The 21343-nt window shown below is 44.1% G+C and overlaps 1 protein-coding gene across 1 annotated transcript in view; it reads right to left on the bottom strand.

The window, feature by feature from the left end:
- Positions 1-9546: 9546 nt before the first annotated feature.
- SLC38A6 (solute carrier family 38 member 6) overlaps positions 9547-21343 on the bottom strand; it is a 34021-nt gene continuing 22224 nt past the window's right edge. Inside the window, exons 9-16 of the mRNA XM_065747636.1 lie at positions 18801-18866; positions 18528-18581; positions 16992-17071; positions 16243-16343; positions 12912-13036; positions 11963-12107; positions 11755-11849; positions 9547-10462 (exon numbers count right to left, since the gene is read on the bottom strand). Of these exons, the coding sequence (XP_065603708.1) occupies positions 10382-10462; positions 11755-11849; positions 11963-12107; positions 12912-13036; positions 16243-16343; positions 16992-17071; positions 18528-18581; positions 18801-18866 (747 nt within the window). The 3' untranslated portion in view covers positions 9547-10381. The remainder of the gene's footprint in view (positions 10463-11754; positions 11850-11962; positions 12108-12911; positions 13037-16242; positions 16344-16991; positions 17072-18527; positions 18582-18800; positions 18867-21343) is intronic.

The raw sequence follows: 21343 nt of genomic DNA on the forward strand, positions 1-21343 counted from the left end.
AGCAGTTGATGGAAACTCCATCACTCACTGCGCTGATGTAGTTGTTTGGAAACCAACAGCTCTTGGCAGAGAAAACACATTTCAGCTTCTGCTGGATGACTGCACACATGATGAGCAGAAGATAGGCCAATAGCCGGCTTTCAAATCTGGATTATGTTTTGGCTAGGACTTAAAGTTCAGGTCTGGGGCTGAACGAAGGCTAGAATTTAACCTGAAACGTTATCCTGAAATCACGTGGGCTCCTCTCCTCAGGTACTGGGCCCGGCAGCAGGAACCTGGGGATATTTTCTCCCTTGCAGCCACCAGCCTGCTCGTTTGGCAGGCGCTGCGGTGCTTGCTGCATTCCTGTTCTTCAGCCCTGTGTGAGTCAGTTCTGGAAAACTCTTATTTGACCACAACTGGAAAAGAAAAAACCTTAAAAATACACAAAAATCCCAAGCCCAAACCCACAGATCACATTTGCCAGGCTACTCGGAACCACAAACCCCAGATTTCCACACCAGCAGCTTGCACGAGTCCAGCAGCCCCCATAAGGGCCACCGGCAGCCGGGGGGCTCGCGGGACTGGGACCCCCCTGCAGGCACCCAGCTGGAGCCAGGGGACGACAGGCAGCCCACAGCCAGCCAAATCCCCCACCAAACACCGGGGTTTGTTCTCCGGCTGCCTCGAAAAGCTATTTCCAGATCTTAACTCAACACCTTCCTTCAACCTCAGAGCACCTCCCTGAGTAAACATAAGCACCACCCAGGTTTGGGCCGTATGCAGGAATGGTATTCAGCGCAGGTCACAGCTTAAAATGCCATCAAAAATATCTGGAAGGGCAGGCAGGGCTCGGCTCTGCCATCAGCGGTGCGGTGAGGACACCTGGCAGTGTCTGCTGAGGCAGGTGGGTGATGAGCACCACAACATTTGTGCAATCAGCAGAAAGCTCCTCGCAGTTTCTCAGCGTGTCCTGCACGCTGGGAACCCATTAGAAAAGCAGCGATGGAAAACATGGGAAGTGAATCAAGTGAAGAAAAGCCCTTGGTGTAATTTTACAGCGTGTGAAAGACTTAAAGCAAGAAACACAACCAGATGCCACAAGGAAACTACTTTCAATTAGTTCTGCTTTGTGTTATACCTACTGATGAAAAATAAAAACAAATTTATTCTGTCAACAGCTCTATCTATAGCATAATCCTTAAATGAACTCATCCGTCAAACTGGTCTCCTCTGGCAAAACACATTACAATCCCTGTTTCTCAGCTGTGGGAATCAATCATCTGTTTCCCAAACCCATTGGTCAACATCTCGGGAAGCCAATATATTTTTACTGCGCTGAACACGCCAGTTGCAGGGCACCAACTTCACCACATCACCAAAGCACAGCGTGCCCATCTAGGAGCAAAGCCCACGGTTTCTACTCAATCATCTATTAAAAGTGTAATGCAAACCCAGGAGTTTCTCACAGACAGATCAGCTCAGACAGGCTAACTGCAGCAGTGGTTTTAGCTGGAGCCACCTCATGAGAGTTCATTACTTCGATGTATTTTAACTGTTAGAATAATTACCATTATGAATTTCACTGGGAATCAACCCCTCAAAATAATCTACGCCGCTGTGGCCAACACAGACATCCAAGGAGTTTTGAGCTAAGGAGACATGTTGAGGACACCTGGATCTTACTGTCTTTGCTCAGGTTGGATGTTAAGAAAGAACCTGAAAGAGTGGTGATGCAGTGGCACAGCTCCCAGAAGTGGTGGGGTCACTGTCCCTGGAGGTGTTGAAGAACCGTGGAGATGTGGCACCGAGGGACGTGGGCAGTGGGCACGGTGGGGGTGGGCTGGGGTTGGGCTTGGAGATGTTTTTAATCACGGATCTTGGAGGTGTTTTCCAACCTGAATGACTCTGTGGCACTTGCTGCTCTTGGTGTAAGAACAGCAGCAATACCCCACCACAGCCACCTGGTTCAAGAGAAACTCCCATCATCCCCCATGGTTTCATTTACCTGGGATGTTTGGGACGTTTTGTTTCCAGGCCTGACATTTTTTGATGTTATGTTTTGCCAACGGCTGAACTCTTCAGACAGATCTAAGTGACATTTCCTTGAACCCCGGGGTGCACACAGAGCTCTCTCCCTACCAACAAGATCTTGTTGCTCAACGTGATCCACTCGGATCAGCACGAGAAGCGCACGGACCTCTGAAAGCACTGCAGGAAGCTGACCAAGTAATGAAGCCTGACAAAACAGGAGTGTTTCACCCACATTTTTAACAACGTCAGTTTACTGGATGGCTGGGCTAGCAGCAGATTGGAGAAAATTAGTGTATGCCTCCAGTGTGGCAACCAACCTCTTCCAGAGTGAAGACTGAGCATGGCAAAACTCGAGGGAATCGTGTGTCAAACGCTTTGCTATGTCCAAGGACAGCTCCACAGCCACAAGTGAAGAATTTACGTTTTCAAAGATGCAATTTTGTCTACTGACCCAAGCTTAGAGCCTAAAGCTTCTATATGGATATCAGGTGTTGCTAACTCACATCGTGCCACTAATGAATGTGAAAGCAAATACTTGAATTGGGATGGAGATACTTGTGCCCATTGCACCCTGGGGAGCTGCCCCGACGCCTCACGCCCCTCACAGACCCAAAGCTGCTGCTCACCCCTGCTATTAATATCCCCCCCGGCCCCTTCTCGCCCCCAGGCCACAGCACGGAGCAGCGGGGGCACCACCTGCTTCACCCCCAGCAGGACACCACAGCCCTTAGCCCTGGGACATCCCGGCTGGCTCTCCCAGAGGCACCGGCAGATTAGCAGCTCTATTTTTCAAGCCGCCCCTCTAGCTTTCATTGAGTTTGCAGGAATTCCAGGCAACTTGGCAGGGCAGGCAGGTCTATATATAAACCCCAGCGGTCACTTCGTCAAGCAAAGCGTGATGAGCAAATGGCCCCCGTACCTGGAATGCAGCTTGGTGCAAGTGACAGGTCAGCAAGGCAGCTGACATCTTTCCTCGCAGCACAATGGGGATAGCAGGGATGCCAGCAGCACTATTTTTTTCCTAACCTGCTGTGCTCTAAAAAATTTCTTCCAGAAACATTAGGGAGCGGGGAGGTAAAAATAGATGTGCAGGTTCAGCAAATGGCTCTCTCTACTCCTTGCACTTTGGCTTCTTTGCAGAGAAGGGATGCAGAAAGTCGTGCTGAGCTCTGTGTGTTCAGCGCTTCCAGGGAAGGACTCCACTGCTCCGTGGGCTCCCGGCAGCCCAGGCACTCCTGGGGTTCCCACTGAAACTGGAAAGATGGGCTTCAAAGGTGAGGAATTTCACTCTGTGAAATAGCAACCCCTGGAATATTAAAATTTGCAGGGGGGGAGAAATAATCTCAGAATCACAGAACTGTAGGGGTTGGAAGGGACCTCTAGAGATCACTGAGCCCAACCCCCTGCAAAGCAGCTCCCAGCCCAGGCTGCACAGCTAGGTGTCCAGGTGGGTTTGAACGGTCAGATCAGGAAATGGAGAGATGGATGACCTCTACTGACGTGCGGCAGCTGGGTCGCAGCAGCATCTCTCTGGCACTGCTCAGACAAGCATTGCATGCCCCCACTCCACGCAGCTCCTGTCCCCTCCGTGCTCACGCTGTGCAGCCCCCACACTCCAGCATGTGCACGGCAGCAGCGAGGGCCATGGAAGGCACTAAGGAAGCGCTGCAGCTCAGAGCCTTTCTAACAACCTCACTTCAAAAATGGCTTTTAGAGAGCTCTTCCATCAGCATTCCCTGCCAGCTGGGGAAACGCCACCTGCTGCTCTGCTTCTAGACCAAGCATGAAATGAAAGGACGGAGAAGAGCCCAACTGAGCAGGGAAGAACAGGGGCAGCAGGGCCTGAGGTTCTCCTGGCCTTTAACTCCAGCCCCGCAGGATCTGAGCAAACCACATCCAAGATCCTTCCACCACCCGTGTGTGTAGAACCACAGAACCACAAAGGTTGGAAAAGGTCACTAAGATCATCCAGTCCAACCATCGACCCATCCTCGCCGTGCCCACCAAAAGTGAAAATCCCAATATCAAGAGCAACTACCTGGGAAGGAGGCTCCAGAATGGACATGGCCTTGAAATTTCTCCCCTCTCCTCTGGCCTGATCCTTCATCTGCTACATGACAGAACGGAGCCCTGATTTCCACACTGGTCTCCAGAAAAGTAGTTCTGCAACGCAGGCCAATCAGACTCCCCTACATTGTATAAATCTAATGCCTTATTACATCGTGCCAGAAAACTGAAATGCAACTCAGATGGTTAAGGCATTAATGACTGCACTGCAAAGACTCAACAACGCAAACCTTCCCAAAATGAACCGTCTTGACCTTTGCTGTGCTGACAATAAGTGTGACATCACGTGCAAACAAGCCTTAAATCCAAACCAGGTGCAGCAAGCTGCCTGGAGTCCCAGGGCTGCAGTGTGAGCCATGAGCACGAGTGGCAGTGCTGGAGGCCGGAGGAGCACCACGCTTGGACAGGACCTGCTCTGCAGCACCGACAGGTAGGAGCAGCTGCTGCACTGCAGGACCAAACTGCCTCACACACAAAAAAAGGCAGCTCTGGGGCCATGCATACCAATTGAAGTTGGGGCAGATCTTATAAGGCAGATACAGATTTGCGGATGCTCGTTTCCGTGCAATGAGCACGCCTGCGTTCCTACCGCTCTGGAATCAAGACAGCAGCAGAGCCCACACCGTGCACACAGAGCCCAGCAGTTGGTGCACATCACTGCCCTGCTCAGCACGGCCTCAGGCTGAAGGGCCTGGGGGTGTGCACGCAGGTCAGCAGCCAGGACAGCTGCCAGGGAGCACTGAAGGCCGTTCCCTTCCACGATGCTGTGGCTCCCAGGCAGTTTCCTTGAGCAGTCATCCACCTTCCCTTGGCCACGGAGATGCCGCAGCCTGAGCTGGGGTAACAGCAACAACCCTGCACTTCTGGAACTGACAGCAGAGCGCAGCGCCGGGCTCGTTTTGCTTGGCATACGACGTGCAGGAAGAAGCAAAGATGAGCAGCAAGTGAGTTATGCAAACACTGGTCTTTATTTTCTGTTTTTCTTGGAACATGCCACGGCCGCTCCATAGAAATCTGTGGGAGGAAGAGCTCAAAACAGGAAATGCATGGCACACAGATCAGACGCTCACGAGGTATTTTTTTTTTTACACACAGATGACTTCTTTTCAAAACAAAACTTCAATTCTGCATTAAGCACGGCTGAATGATCACTTCTGGAACACAAACACCAAAAACATCACCACAATAGTGGAAATTGTCTGACACTGGCAGTCACTGGGAAGCAGATGTGTCCCAAGGCTCCTCGGAATGTAGAACAATTATAATGAATGCTTTCAACATCAAAGGCAACGTAGAGCAATGATTCTGGGTTAAGTGTTAAATCTGATTAGGAGAGGAGTTCTACAGCAATCAAAGTGATTTTAACTCCTGGAGCTGACCTGAAGCTGAAGCTTTAATTGGAGAGGGCATTAGGATGCCCACTACTGAGGTAAGGCTGATGTCCATTTCCACACCTAGGGACAAGTTGGTATGAACTGGTACAGGGTCCATCTACTGCTACTGTTTCTAAAATTACCAATGTAAGCAAAATAAAGACCCCAGGGAGGATCCCAAATTCAGGACCTCCCTCTGGCTCTGCAGGAGCCGTGGAGCTGGCTGAACACATCTGTGTTCAAGGTGAAAGTCACCTGCACCCAGAACAGGCACAGCTCTGTCCTCACGTGCTGAGTGCCACGCTCACCGTGCATGATGACACTAACAAAAACTGACCATATCCTCTACAAATAACCCTAAAAACCAATTGTATGACATTATTTTAAATAACACTGTCCATTTTGGATCAGGCCCACCCAGGTCCATCATCTGCTCTATTGCTGCTCAACAGAGGTATACACGGGCACACGGTTCCCAAGTCCTCACAGCCCCCACGGACTGCAGCTTTCAGAGCACTGACATACCACAGGGACTGTGCACAGTCAGAAATACAGCAGTACAGTACAAACCTGCATCCTCCCCCACGCAAACAACACGTTTACAAGCAGGATAGGCTGTAACATCTGCCCTAGCAGCTCAAGCACAGATCCTGTTGCACCGTCACATCTCCATGCTCAGGGGAACGTAAAGGAGGGGCACAGAGGAGAGGATGGCATCACAGAGGCTCAGTTTACACTGCACACGGACACAAGAGAGAACTTTACAAACTGCAGTGAAAATCAGTATGAAGATGCTCGGGAATATGGGAATAAACCACGGGCATCGAGCACAACACACAGGTTGCCAGCACTGTGTGCAGTGCTGTTCACAAGAGACACCTCCAGCTCAGCTCTCCACAGCCCAGCTGAAACCTGAGCAGCCTTTACATGGACACGGAATGGAAACAGGAGATGGGAGAAAACAAATCAAAGGCTACCGACTCATTTTAATCTCTCACATTGTTCTCCTCGTGCAGCTGGGGAAAGGCAACCTCTCCAAGTGAGGTCAGAAATGCTAAGGGATCCTTCAGAAAAGAGAATGGTAACTACACGTAATAAAGCAGAACCACTGAAATTTATCAACCTGGAAATATAACCAAAATTACCCATGCACAAGTTTAAAGAAAAAGATATTTAGAAGCACGTGAGTCAGCAGAAAGTGTGTGACTGGAGCTCAACAGAATTCATGCTCGTGTGCAGCTGTAGTGAAACCCTTACACGGCCATAAGGCACGAGCAGCCTGGGGAAGACTGAGACCAGAAATAGTGCCCTTACTGTTTCTGAATTGTGGAAAATGCACGCACCTTTTCCTAAATTCAGCAGCAGTTTTCTCCTTGTGCCCCTCTCCTCACGTTTTAAGTAAGGAGTTTTAAGTTCTACTCTTAGAAGTAGCAGCACTTCTAACTCTTTTGCAAATGGAAGATAACAATGTTCTGCAAACCAACGTGCCTCCATCCCTTCTGCACTGCAGCCAAAACGTAATAACAGAGCTCCAGCAGAGGTGTGAATTGCTTCCCTTCATCCTCACGGAACATTAACTTCACACACTGGTATTCATCATCCCAGTGCTACCTACCAGGGCAGTCAGTTAACAGCCCAGCTCACGTACCCAGGGATTAAAAACAATAACGCAGTGATTTCCATAGCATTACAGGAATCAGCTGTAAAACCAACACCTTACTTCAAGCATTTTCTGGGGGCTGAATCTTTTAACATGATGCACACAAACCCAGCTGTGCATGCGCACAGGACTGCAGCACAGGGCAGGCAGGCTCAGCTTTTTTCTGTGGGAGAAACAAAGAGCACAAGCTCAGCACAACCTTGCCAACTTTCTGCACCTTCACAGATGATGTAAATCTTCCTTATTAAGTCCTGCTGTTCAGAGTTTAAAATAAAGTGCCTGCAATGATGTCTTACAACTACCATTCAATGTAAGCTACAAGACCATGATATATGAGAAATGCTTTCCATAAAACCTCACAATTCAAAGAAATACTCCTCCTAATTTCCAGCATCTTATAAAATGTGTCTACAGTTCACCAACGTGAATTTAAGGTCTCCTGTTTTCCTAAGCTTTGGTTCAGTTAGAGAATAAGTTCCTGACCCACAGCTATCGCTGATTTCTCAAGGTACACTTCATATGAAACAGACACTTAGCTTTCTGCACAGCTGCCAGAGATGCTCTGCCTGGCAGAATCCCTACAGCTAACAAAGCCTGGGAGCACAGGGCTATCAGAGGGCAGCCACAGGCAGGAGAATACCAAGAATTGAAAGGGAAGGGTGAACTTTGAGAACAGAGGCAAGATGGACAGCCCCAATTCCTGATGCTCACACAATGCTGTCTGACTGAGCCCTCGATTACAGGAGGCCAGAGAGCTCTCAAGTCAGAGGCATTCAGAGTGCACACAGTTTGCTTCAGCAGATGGAGAGCGAGGTCTGTGAGAAAAACACTGATTTAATGGCTGCTGCTGCTCAAAAAGGCAGTCCAACTCCATCCTCCCTCCCTTTCCTGACCCCATTTGAACTCTCTTTGTTCAGCTTTTGGTAGGTAACTCATCACCTCTCCAGGTTTTCTGCTAGTGAAACATACTGAGCAGGAGCCACCACCGTGCCAGTACCATAGGAAGTAGCTGTGAACTTTTGCCCAGGAGTGGACGTGCTGTTTCTGGTGCTGACATGAACCCCCGGCACGAAGCTTTGTGATAAAAACAACTGTCATCTTTTTCAGAAATAGTATAATGATTCTCAAAGAATGGGGATCATAACAAAACTGAGTTACCTCCTATGCCTCACCACTCAAGTCTATTTCTGTGTTAAACTCCCAAGCAGAAGAATATTCCTCAGGCAAAAGGTTTCCTGAAGCAGTGCCAACTGCACACCAGCACCACCTGGGTGCCTGCAGGCCATCTATCCAAAGTGAAAAACATCTCACAGATCCCAAGAGCTGAGTGATCTGCTGGCACTGAAGTCAGAGAAGGCGTAGCTCGCCAGCTCAGGAACAGAGATGGCGGTTCCAACTCTGCTATTTTCTGTCCCTGCCCATTACACAGGGAAGGATCAAGCGCATTCTCTCTGGGTTATGTTGAATTTGGCACATCCTTTTCTGGAGAGCGCCGCTGCCCAGTGCTCCCTGCAGGCTGCTGCCACAGGCAGACACACTTTCTCAAGGCAGTCAGCTTACAAGTGAAGTCCTTCCAAGCTGAAATCAGATCAATTTTCAGGTTGCTCTACAGCCACCAGCAGTGAGGAGCCGAGTTACCGTCCACCGTGACATTACTGACAATAAAAAACCAAGAGTTACAAGGCTGAATGCTGCCTCTCCTACATCACTGGAAAACGTGACTGCTTATGCAGAAGTGCTTTTGGGAACGGCACAGCAATGATTCTGCTGTAGCTGTACTTCTCACTTCTAGTTTCTGGCCTCAGTTTTGCACAGGAGCTTAAAAGACAGACCTGCTGCTAAGAGGTTACAAATGTCAGTTTCCAGGGCGTCTTCCCTATCTCAAATGAGGAAACACATGTCAACATGTTAACAGAATTGTTTCAACAGCATTTTCTAGCTAGAGTCAACTAATTTACTGTGTGCCTTATGGACAGAAACATTCCTGTAATCTCATACACCAACTTCTTTCATGTTACACAGACAATTTACTATTTCACTTGTATCTTATTCCAATTCTCAGATGTAGAAGTGCTAAGCTAAATTAAAAGAAATACTACATCTGGAAATAATGAAGAACTTTCCCACTCTCTCAATCTTGCCATTTGAGTCTTGAGGTCTGATTTCTTAACTTTTCTGCTGAGGCTTAACTTCTTCGGGGTATAAAGTCTCTACAGGGATGAGGCTATTCTAAAGACATCGGATTCCATCTGATAGTAACAAATGTAAGGAAGCTCACCATGACATTAGGAGAATGAAAGCAGTGGCTGATATGAGGAACTTTTGTGGTGGGCACCCCATACCATAGGTAACGAAGTCCAGCTGGCGTTGAAAACTGCATTCATGATTCATTTAGACAGAAAAAAAATTACAATTAGAGTGTGTGAATGGGGTAAAATTAAGGTTCCGTAAACATAAAATTTCCTCTGCCCTCAAGACAGCAGAATGTCACCTTGCAAGTCCAAACACACAGCACTACATAAAACACAGACATGTTCTGTTTCATATAGGAAACACTGGTAGAAATGGCAATGAGAGAGAAAAAGAAAAGTCTTCCACAGGCAGGAACACTGAGGTAATGTGAATAATACTCAAAAGCAGACATTAACTGAAAGTGGTCTATTTTTGACCACAAAGGGGAATCATTAATGGTGTGAGAACTTATTATGCTGGATGGGCAAAAGCTTCTAATTTAAAAATTACTTCAATATGATTCAAGTACACAGGAGGTATAAAACTATTCAGGAATACAATTATCATGATGTGCCCATTAAACTGGGCTAAGGTGGCTGGCCTCTGAGTCCACACTAGGATAAAGCAGGGTAAATGTTAGGAATCAGTAACTTCCTTTTATCAACTGGCTGAACTTTTGGAAATTACAGAAGCAAAGGTGGTCTTTTACTATTAGGATAATATGTGACATGCACATCACAAACAATATAAAATCCATCTCATTCTCTTTAAAAGTTTCAAGGTTCCGCTTCTGTTCACCACTTGCACTAAGCCATCTTTGCATAGCAGGAATTATCAAGAGACCTTTTCACCTGCCACAAGAACACCATTAAAAACTAGCACTTTAGACTCAAGAGTAATGAAGGAACATCACCAATGAACTGAACAAGCATTATTTGTTGTGAAGATGGTTCTTGTCAGTGCTTTCTGTAGTGTGCCTGCATCTCTGGGTCTCGCCGTCCTCCTGAAGCCCACTTTGGACAGTAACCATATGTTGTTACTGATTAATCCAATCGAGGATTATTAGAATTAAACTGAGCAGACCAACACAAAGGCCAAAAATAACCAACGCACATGCCTGTAAAGAAAGAAGGAAAAAAACTCTATCACTGAAGATAAAATAATCTGTAAGAACAGGCTTAAACAGCGTGTCTTAAAACATCTTTCATGTTGCAAACTAATTAGTCTTCAAACACAAGGTGTCTGCTTAGAATGAATGAAACTGAGTTTCACTGGGCGCTCTCAAATCAGTTCCATTCACTTGCACTGTTCACCTGAGAACTGTTCAGATCTGCTTGAATCAACACAACTCTGAATGAATGAGGAAACTGAATTTGCATTTTGCTCAAAACACAATTCAAGTTATAATGGATTACTTACATTTCTAACAGTGAGATTAAAACCAGGAAACCACAGCCCAAGATACAGTAGATTGCTAATTTCCAACAAGGCCCAAACTTTACTGGAAATAATCAAGACTTAAAATGGTTGAAAGAGCATCACCACTGGATTTTCTTTCAGGTTCCCTATTTCATGAATCACAGCAATGGCAGATGGTCACAGTATAAGCACTCGGCCGCTGTTTTTAGGATGAGAGGCGATGCCCTTAAGTTGTGCCAGGGGAGGTTCAGGTTGGGGATGAGGCAAAACTCCTTCTCAGGAGGAGTGGTGATGCAGTGGCACAGCTGCCCAGGGAGTGGTGGGGTCACGGTCCCTGGAGGTGCTCCAGAGCTGTGGAGATGTGGCACTGAGGAATGTGGTCAATGGGCACGGGGGGGTGGGGTGGGCTGGGGGATCTCAGAGGTCCTTTCCAACCTGAATGATGCCATGGTTCTAGACACTGCCATAAAGTTGGGCTGAGCAGCAGTTAAAAAGAAGACAAGCACAGTCACAGTGCAAAAAGCAGGCTGCTGCACAAATTCCCATTAGAACTCAACCTACTGTGCCAAAAGAGAAACCATAAAGGAAAAGAAAAAAAAAACAACATGTTTTTGAGAAGGCTTAAATAGAAAACAAGCATCAACACTGTTTCACTTAAACACAGCTTGGCTTTGTCCCAGCTGCCCAAACAACATCAGAGTAATGCGTAAAAACCACGGAGAAACTGGATTAAAAATTGACATCTGAAAATGATAGAGAAAAGCATGTATTCAGATCAACAGTCAGAACACAGACACACTGCTAGCCGGACAGATCTTGTAAAAAAGAGTTTCAGACACAGCAGAGCCCATGTGAACAATAAAAGAAAATGCTCACAGATTTTGTGAACTGCACTGAAAACTGGAGCTCTGCCCACTAGATTACATTCTCTCCAGTGCAACAAAATGAGCCTCTTTAAATACAATTAGCACATGCACAGAAAAAGCATACCCCGAGTTTCTGCGGTGACAGAAAGTCCTCCCTGCTAAGTTTAAGATAAAACAGCCCAGGATATACAAAAAGCAAACACGTCGATGTGGTTGAACCTACAAGAACCAGAAAGTAAGATTTTCTTAGAGCAAGATTGAAACACACTGGCTCAGCGTAATTCTGAATTTCTCAAAGCAAAAGATAATAACAAAAAGCCACAGCAACTTACCAATGACTCCAAATACATTTTTAATGTCTGGCACGTACATTGCAAACAAAACAATGATTGTATTCAGCACTAAAGTGACAAGGATATGGCAAATCCAAGACTCAGGAAGGTGAGAGAAAAACACCATCAGTACAGCTTTCCTTGCCTACATAAAATTAGAAGAAATATTGCATGGGAAAATAAATAACTTTTTTTTTAAATCTTATTTCAGTTTCACAGAGCATAAAGAATTTTATCATACCAAAAGCAAAAGAACATTTTGACTCAAAATGCAAAATAATTTAGTAATGCTAAATTAGATTTTTTTTCTCTCCGTAACATGGGGTTAACTGGAGTACTGAAGCAGTATTTATCACATGGCCATCAGTCCTAAGAATAATTCCTGCTGTGACAAGGTAAGGTTTGGGGGCTCAGTGTGCTGCCAACTGGTATGGAATCAACAGGGTACCTGTCTAGGCATAATTCTGACTATTGTTTTTTGGTTTACTTTTCATAACTGAATGAATTCTCTCCAATCTACCATGGTATTGATAAGCTAAAGAGTATTCTTGTAGTGAAATAAGTCAATATGTGTTTTCAATTTACAATCAAATTGAGTTTTCAAGTATAAGTGTGTTTGTGTGTGTGTGCGTGCATGCAGAAAGGAAAATCGAAGCCAGCAAAACTCAATTTAAGAGAAAAAAATCAAACTAAATAAACTTTAGAAGTTCTGAATTCTCTAAATTAAAAACAACGCTGTGGGCTAGTTTAAATCTGAAATCTGTCTCTAGAGCACAAATTAGCTTAGTGGTTCGTTGTTATTTTGGAGCTCTCATGGAACATATGCAAATATGTGGTCTTTGATCAATCACTTGACAAGTGAATAAGATACACAAGCCTAGATGTGTCTCAGATATTACAGCCTGCAAAGCATTAGTTACCATTGCTTATGCCAGAGAGGAGTACTTACTGGGAAGTGGATTAGAGGGACTGTCAGAAGCACAGAGAACAGGATGGCCAGTTTAACAGTCATGATGACAGTATCGTGTGGCATGTACCTGCTGTAACCTTGCAGCAATTCAGAGTCCACTTTGTCTGAAAAGCAGAAAAATGAATTGTTTTCTTAACCATTTGAGAACTAACGTGACGCAACCAGCAATGTGTACGAAGCTAACATTCACATGGACCAATTTGCCTGTAACTAATGCACAGTGGAAGGACTGTACATAAGCATCATATGGGCACTACTGAAGAACCAGCTCTAACTGATTTATAACCTAGAGAAAACGGGAAAAAAAACCATTCAAGAAGCAAGATGCTGTACAGCCTCTGCTGAACTAAAAGTCATCTAAGAGAAGATGGAGGAAATGTGGAAAAGGAAGACTTCAAAAGAAAGCTGTTCCAAGCTTGCAGATACAGGTTCGGAAACTTTCAATCCACGCACCAGTTAGGTAATTTTGTTTCCTACCTAATTTTATCACGTTAGCTAGGCTTAAAATACAAGTTTTAGTGGCCTGAAGGGATGAGCAAACAGCAGAGGTAAAACCCAGAAAACTCCTGAAGACGTCTCAGAGAACTAAAGAAAACATGCAGGTGTCAGGATCCACAAGTCTTAAACACTTTCTACAGTATTTTAAACAGATAACAAAAAGCACTGCTCACAAATTAAAATGTAGGCTTAACACAGCTGGGACTACCAGACTGACTGAGCCCTGAGAAAGGCTCTGAAATTTAAGCTGGGGCTCCACTGATGAACAAAGAAAATGCATCTGAACTGCTTCAGTTTTCCATCACAATTCTTCAGCAGTACTGTAAGAAGCGCTACTGCTCTGCTGACAGCAAGTCAGGGTCCTGGAAGGGGTCTGCTCCTCTGACTGAGTGCTTTTTGGACATCAGAAAGGACCGAATTTCCACCCAAGTCCAGGCGCTGCATCGAGTTTCAAATTCACAGAGAACAGTATAAAACTTCTGAGCCATGGAAAGATGAAATACGTCTCATTTCAAAGAAGGAACTCCTCCTTTGTTTTCAATTTAAAATGAAACGTTTTACATTTTCCTGGACTGGTATTTTAGGAACAGAAAACAGATTCTCCCTGTTTAAAGAAGTAAGTTAATTAAACAAGACGACCAAAAAGTTAAAAAAGGAGCAGAAGCTTGCAAGGGAAGAATGTAATCTCTTACAGACATTCACTGTTGGTTCTGGTATCTTCGGCTCTTGAGTCTAAGAATTACTAAAAGAAACCAAACTTGCAGAAAACCAGAAATATTCACACTGAAATGACTAAATGACTGCAGCCCAAGGGCACTGCCTCAAAGAAACGATGGCAGCAAAGGTAATGGGAATTGGGTCTGATTCTACGACTTGTTTTTGCCGAGATGTGACCTGGAAACATACGGTTATCCCAAACCGACTGCTGAATCTCTCAGTGTGATGCTCCAAGTTTCAATTCCCTGCAAAGCCACATGGAAACAGTTAGGAAACAGTACTAGTGGCCTATATGCTACTTGGGGCTTCAGGACTCTCCACTTAATTTTTCAAAGGATTCTGTGTCAAGGGAACATTTTCAGAAGTTATGGTCAGACATACAGTAATGCCTGGGAAGCAAGGTGCAAAATTCCTCACAAATCTGCAATTTTTAGCTGCTAAAGCCAGATTCTTACTGCTTTCTTAAAGGCTATCTATCCCAAACCCACGATCAAGAAACGTGAAATACTTCGAAACAGAGGCAAATCCTATCAATACTGCAGTACTGTCATCTTTTTGTCCTGTAAGAGTTTTTAATCATTTCATTCAAGGTGGTCAACTTGTGATCACGTCACAAAAAGGTTGCATTTCCAGAAAACATCAGCAGAGTCCTTACAGATGAGTGTGATGCATTTATGTGGCATCGTTTGGAACAGGCCAACTATTACTATGGTTGACACTGTTGCTGGAGACTTTCACAGTGAGGCAGGATCAGGCCCTGGGCACTCTGACCTAGCTGTGCTGTCCCTGCTCACTGCAAGGCAGTTGGACTAGACGGTCCTCAGAGGTCCCTTCCAACTCTAAGGACTCTATGATTCTCTGGTTTGTATAATACCAGTACAGAAAATGCTCGGATCACTAAGCAGAGGCAATTCAATTTGAAAACGTGTGCTACATAAACAAAACATGCTACATCAGAAATGTAAAGCAGCATGCTGAGAGACAAATGACATTCCCTGGAAATGACACCGCTGTGACATTGCACGGCAGTTCTGAAAACACTGCCAAAACTATGATGAACCTAGAAAAAAAAAATCACAAAAGCCACTACGAAGATAACAGTTGTGAGATCTGAGTGCTGGAAAAACGCAGTACCACCAGGCACTCATGTTTAAACTCAACTAGAAGTATCTATAAATTGCACCCAAAAGTCAAAGAGTCCAAACAGTTCTAACACTGGTACTGAATTCAATTGCCCTGTCAGCTCTAGAGAAAAAGGAACTGAAAGATACCCACGGCACTGGTCATGGAAGTTTCATATCCCACTCTTCTTTTTGGTAAATAAAAAGGTATATTCTTCAAGTACTGTGCTGACAACATCTCAAAGAAATGTGCTTTTCTTGATTTGCTTTGCGCACCAAACAGACACCACCTCTGACTTGGGAAATGCACACCAGGCAATTTACTGAAGACAGGAAGCACGTGCTAGGAAGCCCAACTCAAAGCTTAGAGCTCTACATCTTTCATTTCTCTCCTAGGCATCTGTCACTGCCCCCTGCTGAAGTCAAGACACAAAACTAGATGGATCCTTCATCTGCTTCAGACCACCTATGTTTCTTGTTGCCAGTTAATTATTTTCTGTCTTTACCTTGCACATTAAAGAAAAGCATAATAAGGAATTCATTTTGTGTGATCATTAAAAATAAAGCCCTGTTTTAGGAAAGGAACAAAATTTCCAGCAGATTTCTAGTGAAATAGATAGTGCTAGTTCTGATTCATTTGTAAAAACCCAAAAACAAAACAAAGAAGCAATCCATGCTTTGTTCCCAAGCTCTATGTTGTTGCTGCTTTGTTCCCAAGGCAAGCATGCCTCCAAACCTTCCTGTCTCCCTAACATTAGGACTAGTTTGTCATAGATCTCATTTGTACCTTGTCTGTACAGTGTTCAGGGCGTAAACCCTGCAAGGTTTACGTACATTACATGTTGAGAAGTCATGGAACTAAAATTTATGATCCAAGTGTATCAATGTATAAACAAAGCTCAAGTAGTCGAGGCGATGCATGCATCATTTACTATTAGGCTGCATTCTACAGAACACTTGAAAAATATACTCACCATAAAATGTCAGATACCCAAACAAAGCAGACATAAAGTAAATTATGAAACTCAGGCCAATTCCTGTGACAGTTACATTCTGCATTCTACTTTTGGATGGACTAAAATGTAAAGAAGAAAAAATAAAGTGTTGTTTAATCTACATTGTGGACCATTCAACACAAGCTCCATTATTATAAACATAGCAGCTTACCTTTTATGAGAATGCAACCTTGTAATTTAGGGCCATGGAGAATTTGCTGAAGATTCAGCTCTCACTAAAATGGCTCTATTTAAAGTATTTTTATTTTGTAGTTAAGATTCATTTGTCACGCAGACAACTAGCACTGCCCCCAACTGGAAAGGAATTCTGCCATGCCTGACAGTGGAATTTATTTGTTCATTTATTTGATTTTTAATAAAATAAAAACAGCAATTTACACAGGATCTGGGCCAAAAAGCACTGACTCTGGTGAAATACAGTTACAGAAGAAAAAAAAAACATTAACTACTAAGCACCTCAGTAAACGACCTTTTTTCACCAGATGGCCAGGACAGCTGGTGACACTGGTGATAGAACCACACTGGCTGTTTTTCTCTCCTGTGGAAGAAGAGGGGCCAGTACAGAGTTGTACATTTCCAAAAAAGACTATTGAGCCTGCAGTGTTTGATGACATTAACTTGAAAATATAATATTCAGGATTAATTTAGGAAAACAGAACTGAACACTCCCACTACATCTGAATATTGCATGTATTCTCATACGTTACCTTTGGAGCTCACAGTAAATCGGTAAGACTGAGGTATGGCAGAGAAAAGAGAAGGCCATGGTTGGTATTGCATAAGCACTCTAGAACAGAAGATAAACACCTCTGAAGTTGTTTGTTATTACAGATGGGTGGAAAATTATCTGAATGAATTCAGGATTCAGTGTAAGCCACGGAAGACAGTGGAAATCATTCAACATTAACACAGAGTGGTGGCTCTTAATCACAATGTGCAACTGGACCTCTTGAACCAGCACCTCCTCTGGTGTTCACAGCTTACCATTTCACGTTCAGGAGAGGTCACTGGACAGCATGTCAGTAAGATAACAACTGAGAAGCCAAGTAGTTAAGTAAAAAAGGGTAGGGTTTTCCCCAAGGCTGGCGTATCATCCGTGGAATTCTCCAAGTTTTCTTAGCTCCCTGTCAAATCACTGACACCCTTACCCTGACTTGCCTATTTTCTCATTACTTCTGGAAGCTGTATCCAAGTGTTTATGAAGAAAACAAAACAAAACTTATCATCTGAAGTTTTAAAACAGTTATGTAACTAGGGTTGTATCAAACACAATTACTGGTATATTATTTCAGTAATTTGTATTAGAAGAGATGAATTGTGGTATAGCCTGCTTCAATTGCCAAGTGGAATAAGCTGAACTACAACAAGAGCCCTGCTGGTAAAAATACACCACTTTCAATTAATAACATTTCAAAAGGCAAAATGCAGCATAGATGAATGAGTTCCAAGATTCTACACAGCACAAAGGCCAGACAAAAAACTGGATCCTCACGGTGCTTGGTTCTGGTCAAAGCAAAATTTCTTCTTTGATCTGCATTTAACATTTGTCTGATGGCTTTTTTTTTGTTTGTTTCTTTGGTTGGGTTTCTTTGGGTGGAAGGGTGGATTTTGTTCTTCCAGACAAACGTTACCAACCATCTTGAATGCCAATATGCTACAGACCTATCCCAAACTTACTCCTCCTTTTTTCCCTTTCTCTTCACCCCACAGAAACCAGAGCTCTACTCGATAGCTCCTCTCCTGCAAGCCTTGTTGGGTGATGACATTATTCAAAAGCCACACCAATTAACAAATACCAGAGCTGGCATCCAATGAAACACACAAGATTGCATTAGGCCTGAAGAACTAGCTCCAGGTAAGAAAAAACAAAATTTATACTCAGGCAGTTTCAGGAAACCTGTTCTTCAAGGATCTAGAAGCGTGCATACAGTCAAGCAGTGCTGCATTCCACCTGAGGGCACATTACAGTGCCTGTATCTCTGCATCCTGAGGATGAGCACTGCTGCATCTGTTACACTTCAACAGATCAGTCACATTTGCAAAATGCTTTCATAAAGTGCTAACTTGGACACCCAGCCTTCATATAAAAGAGCAAGACTGGAAAACACTTGGCAGTAGGTATAGGAAATATTTCTACAGCCTGTAACTAGTTTTACAGATGTTTAGCTTACCCTGGATAGAGTTTAAACCCCAATTTTTTAACACCTCCCACCTTTAGTTAGCTTATTGTTAATAGAGATTACCTCTTTTGAAAGATGAAAGAGCTTTGCTTTACAGTCTGCAGTAGAATTTGAAACCTGTGAGACATATATGAAAAAAAAAAACAACAAAAGACATAAGGAAAGAATGAGCCCAAGCCACAGGCATGACAGGTTTGGGTTTCTTGATAATAAAATCATGATAGCTGTGAAAAGAAGGAATTAAAATAACAAGTAATTCTGGAGTGTTAATGTAAAAAAAAGCATTACAGTTATTAATAAAATTTTAGAAGAACTTCCACACAGCATGCACTTTACCTGTAAAGTCTCTATTGCACTGCTTAGAGGTAGAGGGCAAGGGATGGACCACTTTTTTATCATAATCTGCAAGACAGCATGGATGATATCCTAAAAATCAAATTACATTTACAGATACACAATTAAAGTATCAGACAGTTGGTACACAAAGCAGGAAGCTAAACCCACAGAATATTAACTAACTTGACCAGGAGGCAGATAGACTACAAAAAAGGGAGCCTGACAGCAAAGCTTGTCAGTGCCATTCCACACAGCTGCTGGCTAAGCACAGCTGGCAGCCTTATGGCTTGCCTGTCTGGAGGTGCTGCACTGAAATGAGCTATGACATTAACTGAAATGCAACCGGTGCTCCACGCTCACTCTCTCTGTGCTCCACCACCTCCCATACAGAATAGCTGCTGTGTTAGCTGTCCCAGGCTCTTTCCCTAAGCAGACAAGCCCTTAACAGATACAGAGCAGAGCCTAGGGCTAATCTTAAAAGGCAGAAACATATGGTGTGGACTAGAAAGCAAAGGAAAAACAATAAATGCAATTATTGTCCCGGAATGTCATTGGGGCTTTAGCTACACCCTGCTGCTTTAGGGACTGCCAAGTAACAGGGCTGAAAATCAAAGGGAAATTAAAGTAAGAAATGTTACCTCCTCTTTCAGGAGACTAGTTTAAAATGACAGTGGCATTGCTCTTCTCACCCTAATTAATTTCCTATTGTATATGCCTGGCTTTAGAGGTTATAATTCTTTTGAAGACTAGAGCAAATAATTAAAAACTTAATTAAAGACTCAGATTCATGAGAAGAATAACATGGGAGAGAGCATTTCTTCTGGCTCAAGGAGTCCACTTTTCACTCGCAGCCACGTGGTGTTGCCCAGAGAAAAGGATTCAATTCTCCTTTTATGTCACAAAGGCCAAGAGAAGCAAGTGAATTCTGCCTGAGTGGGGCAAGGAAACAGCAGGTACCCACCATGCTGCATCTGCTGTGGCAATAACCTGTCTTAAATTGCACAGATTCAAACAATTCAGCAACTCCAGGCATGGCACTGGGAAGCAGCCTGCTCAACAGCACTCCACAGACCTTGCAAAAAAGGATCACCCATGGAAATGGGAATCCTCCAACCATCCTCTTACACTAAGCAGCACATGGCTCCCTGCGAAGCCCCAGCCTGGTGGCCAGCTGAATACATTTATGAGGCTGAGATATTAGGTTGGATACTAGGAAAACATTCCTCTCAGAAGGAGTGGTGATGCAGTGGCACAGCTGCCCAGGGAGGTGGTGGAGCCAACATCCCTGGAGGTATTCAAGGACTGTGGAGATGTGGCACTGAGGGACGTGGGCAGTGGGCACGGTTTGGCTGGGCTGGTGGATCCTGGAGGAGGTCTTATCCAACCTGAATGATCCTCTGAGAAGGAAAATCGTCATTCAAAGAGATCTCTGTGTACTTACAAGGTACCCAGAGAGGGGAAATAAAGGAGAGACTTTGAAGGCTCCAAAGTAAAAGGATTTGTGGGAGCTCTGGCTAAGGTTTGAACAGGCTTCCTAAGCAGTGAGAAGGTGCACAAGCTACAAGGAAAGCTTTGGGGATGCGAGCTGTGCTTGGCAGTGGGTGCACACAGGGCTTTCTGCTGAAGGGCAACACTGTGTACAAATACTGAGGAGGGCGAAGAAAGAAAAGCCAACTATAAAAACTGGACAAGATCTCTAAAAGGAACGGAATACAGATTACGAACAAACTGAAATGGAAATAAAAAGAAAGAACAGAAAATGCACTAAATGCACTTTAACTAAAGAATTTTATTTGCCAATCATCTTAATTACTCAAATGTGTTTGGATTCCTGAGTGCAGAACACTTCATATCTCTAATGAAGCCACCGACAGGAAGAGATTGATTGTGTAGCCTGATCCATATGAACAGTTTTTTGAGCACAGCAAACATTTGGATGCAACTCAGAAAAGAAGAAGAAACTCAGGGCAGATTCTGATGGAAATGGGGTATTATAAACCCACAGCATGAACACTGCTACAAATCAAGTCAGAGTTCTCAAAGTTCTAAGAGATGTTACTTTTTCATATCATGTGGATGGAGAACAGGAATCCCTTTATTCCAGCAGTCCTGACAGCTCCCAGCAAAGACAGGCTCTGTGTATAACATCATTCACTGCATATGGCAGGTTCCCAATTTGCATCACATTTTGTTCTGGGAACGTAAACAAGAGATTTAGAAAAACACCACCAGGAATCATTAACACCTTTGTTGAACAAGCTACCAAAGGGCTGTTCCCACCAAAAAATCTGGTTTTACTCTTCACCAATATTCAATACAGCAAGAAGAGGCAATAAAAAAGTACAACGATCACATTTCATTCCTCTTCATTTAGGATTCACATCGGGGAAGTACTCGACAATGAGAAACAAGAGAAAGTGCTCAGGACCTCACAGAATCTGGCTTTCAATTAACAGCTGAATGCATACACATTTTTTCTCCCTCATCAGTTCATCTCGGTGTTGTCACTCTTTCCAAGTGAGGACTATAAGCAGTGCATTAAC

The sequence above is a fragment of the Cyrtonyx montezumae genome, unplaced genomic scaffold (assembly GCF_038088225.1).
Source record: "Cyrtonyx montezumae isolate F1298 unplaced genomic scaffold, pur_monq_1.0 scaffold_10, whole genome shotgun sequence".
Taxonomy (NCBI): Eukaryota; Metazoa; Chordata; class Aves; order Galliformes; family Odontophoridae; genus Cyrtonyx; species Cyrtonyx montezumae.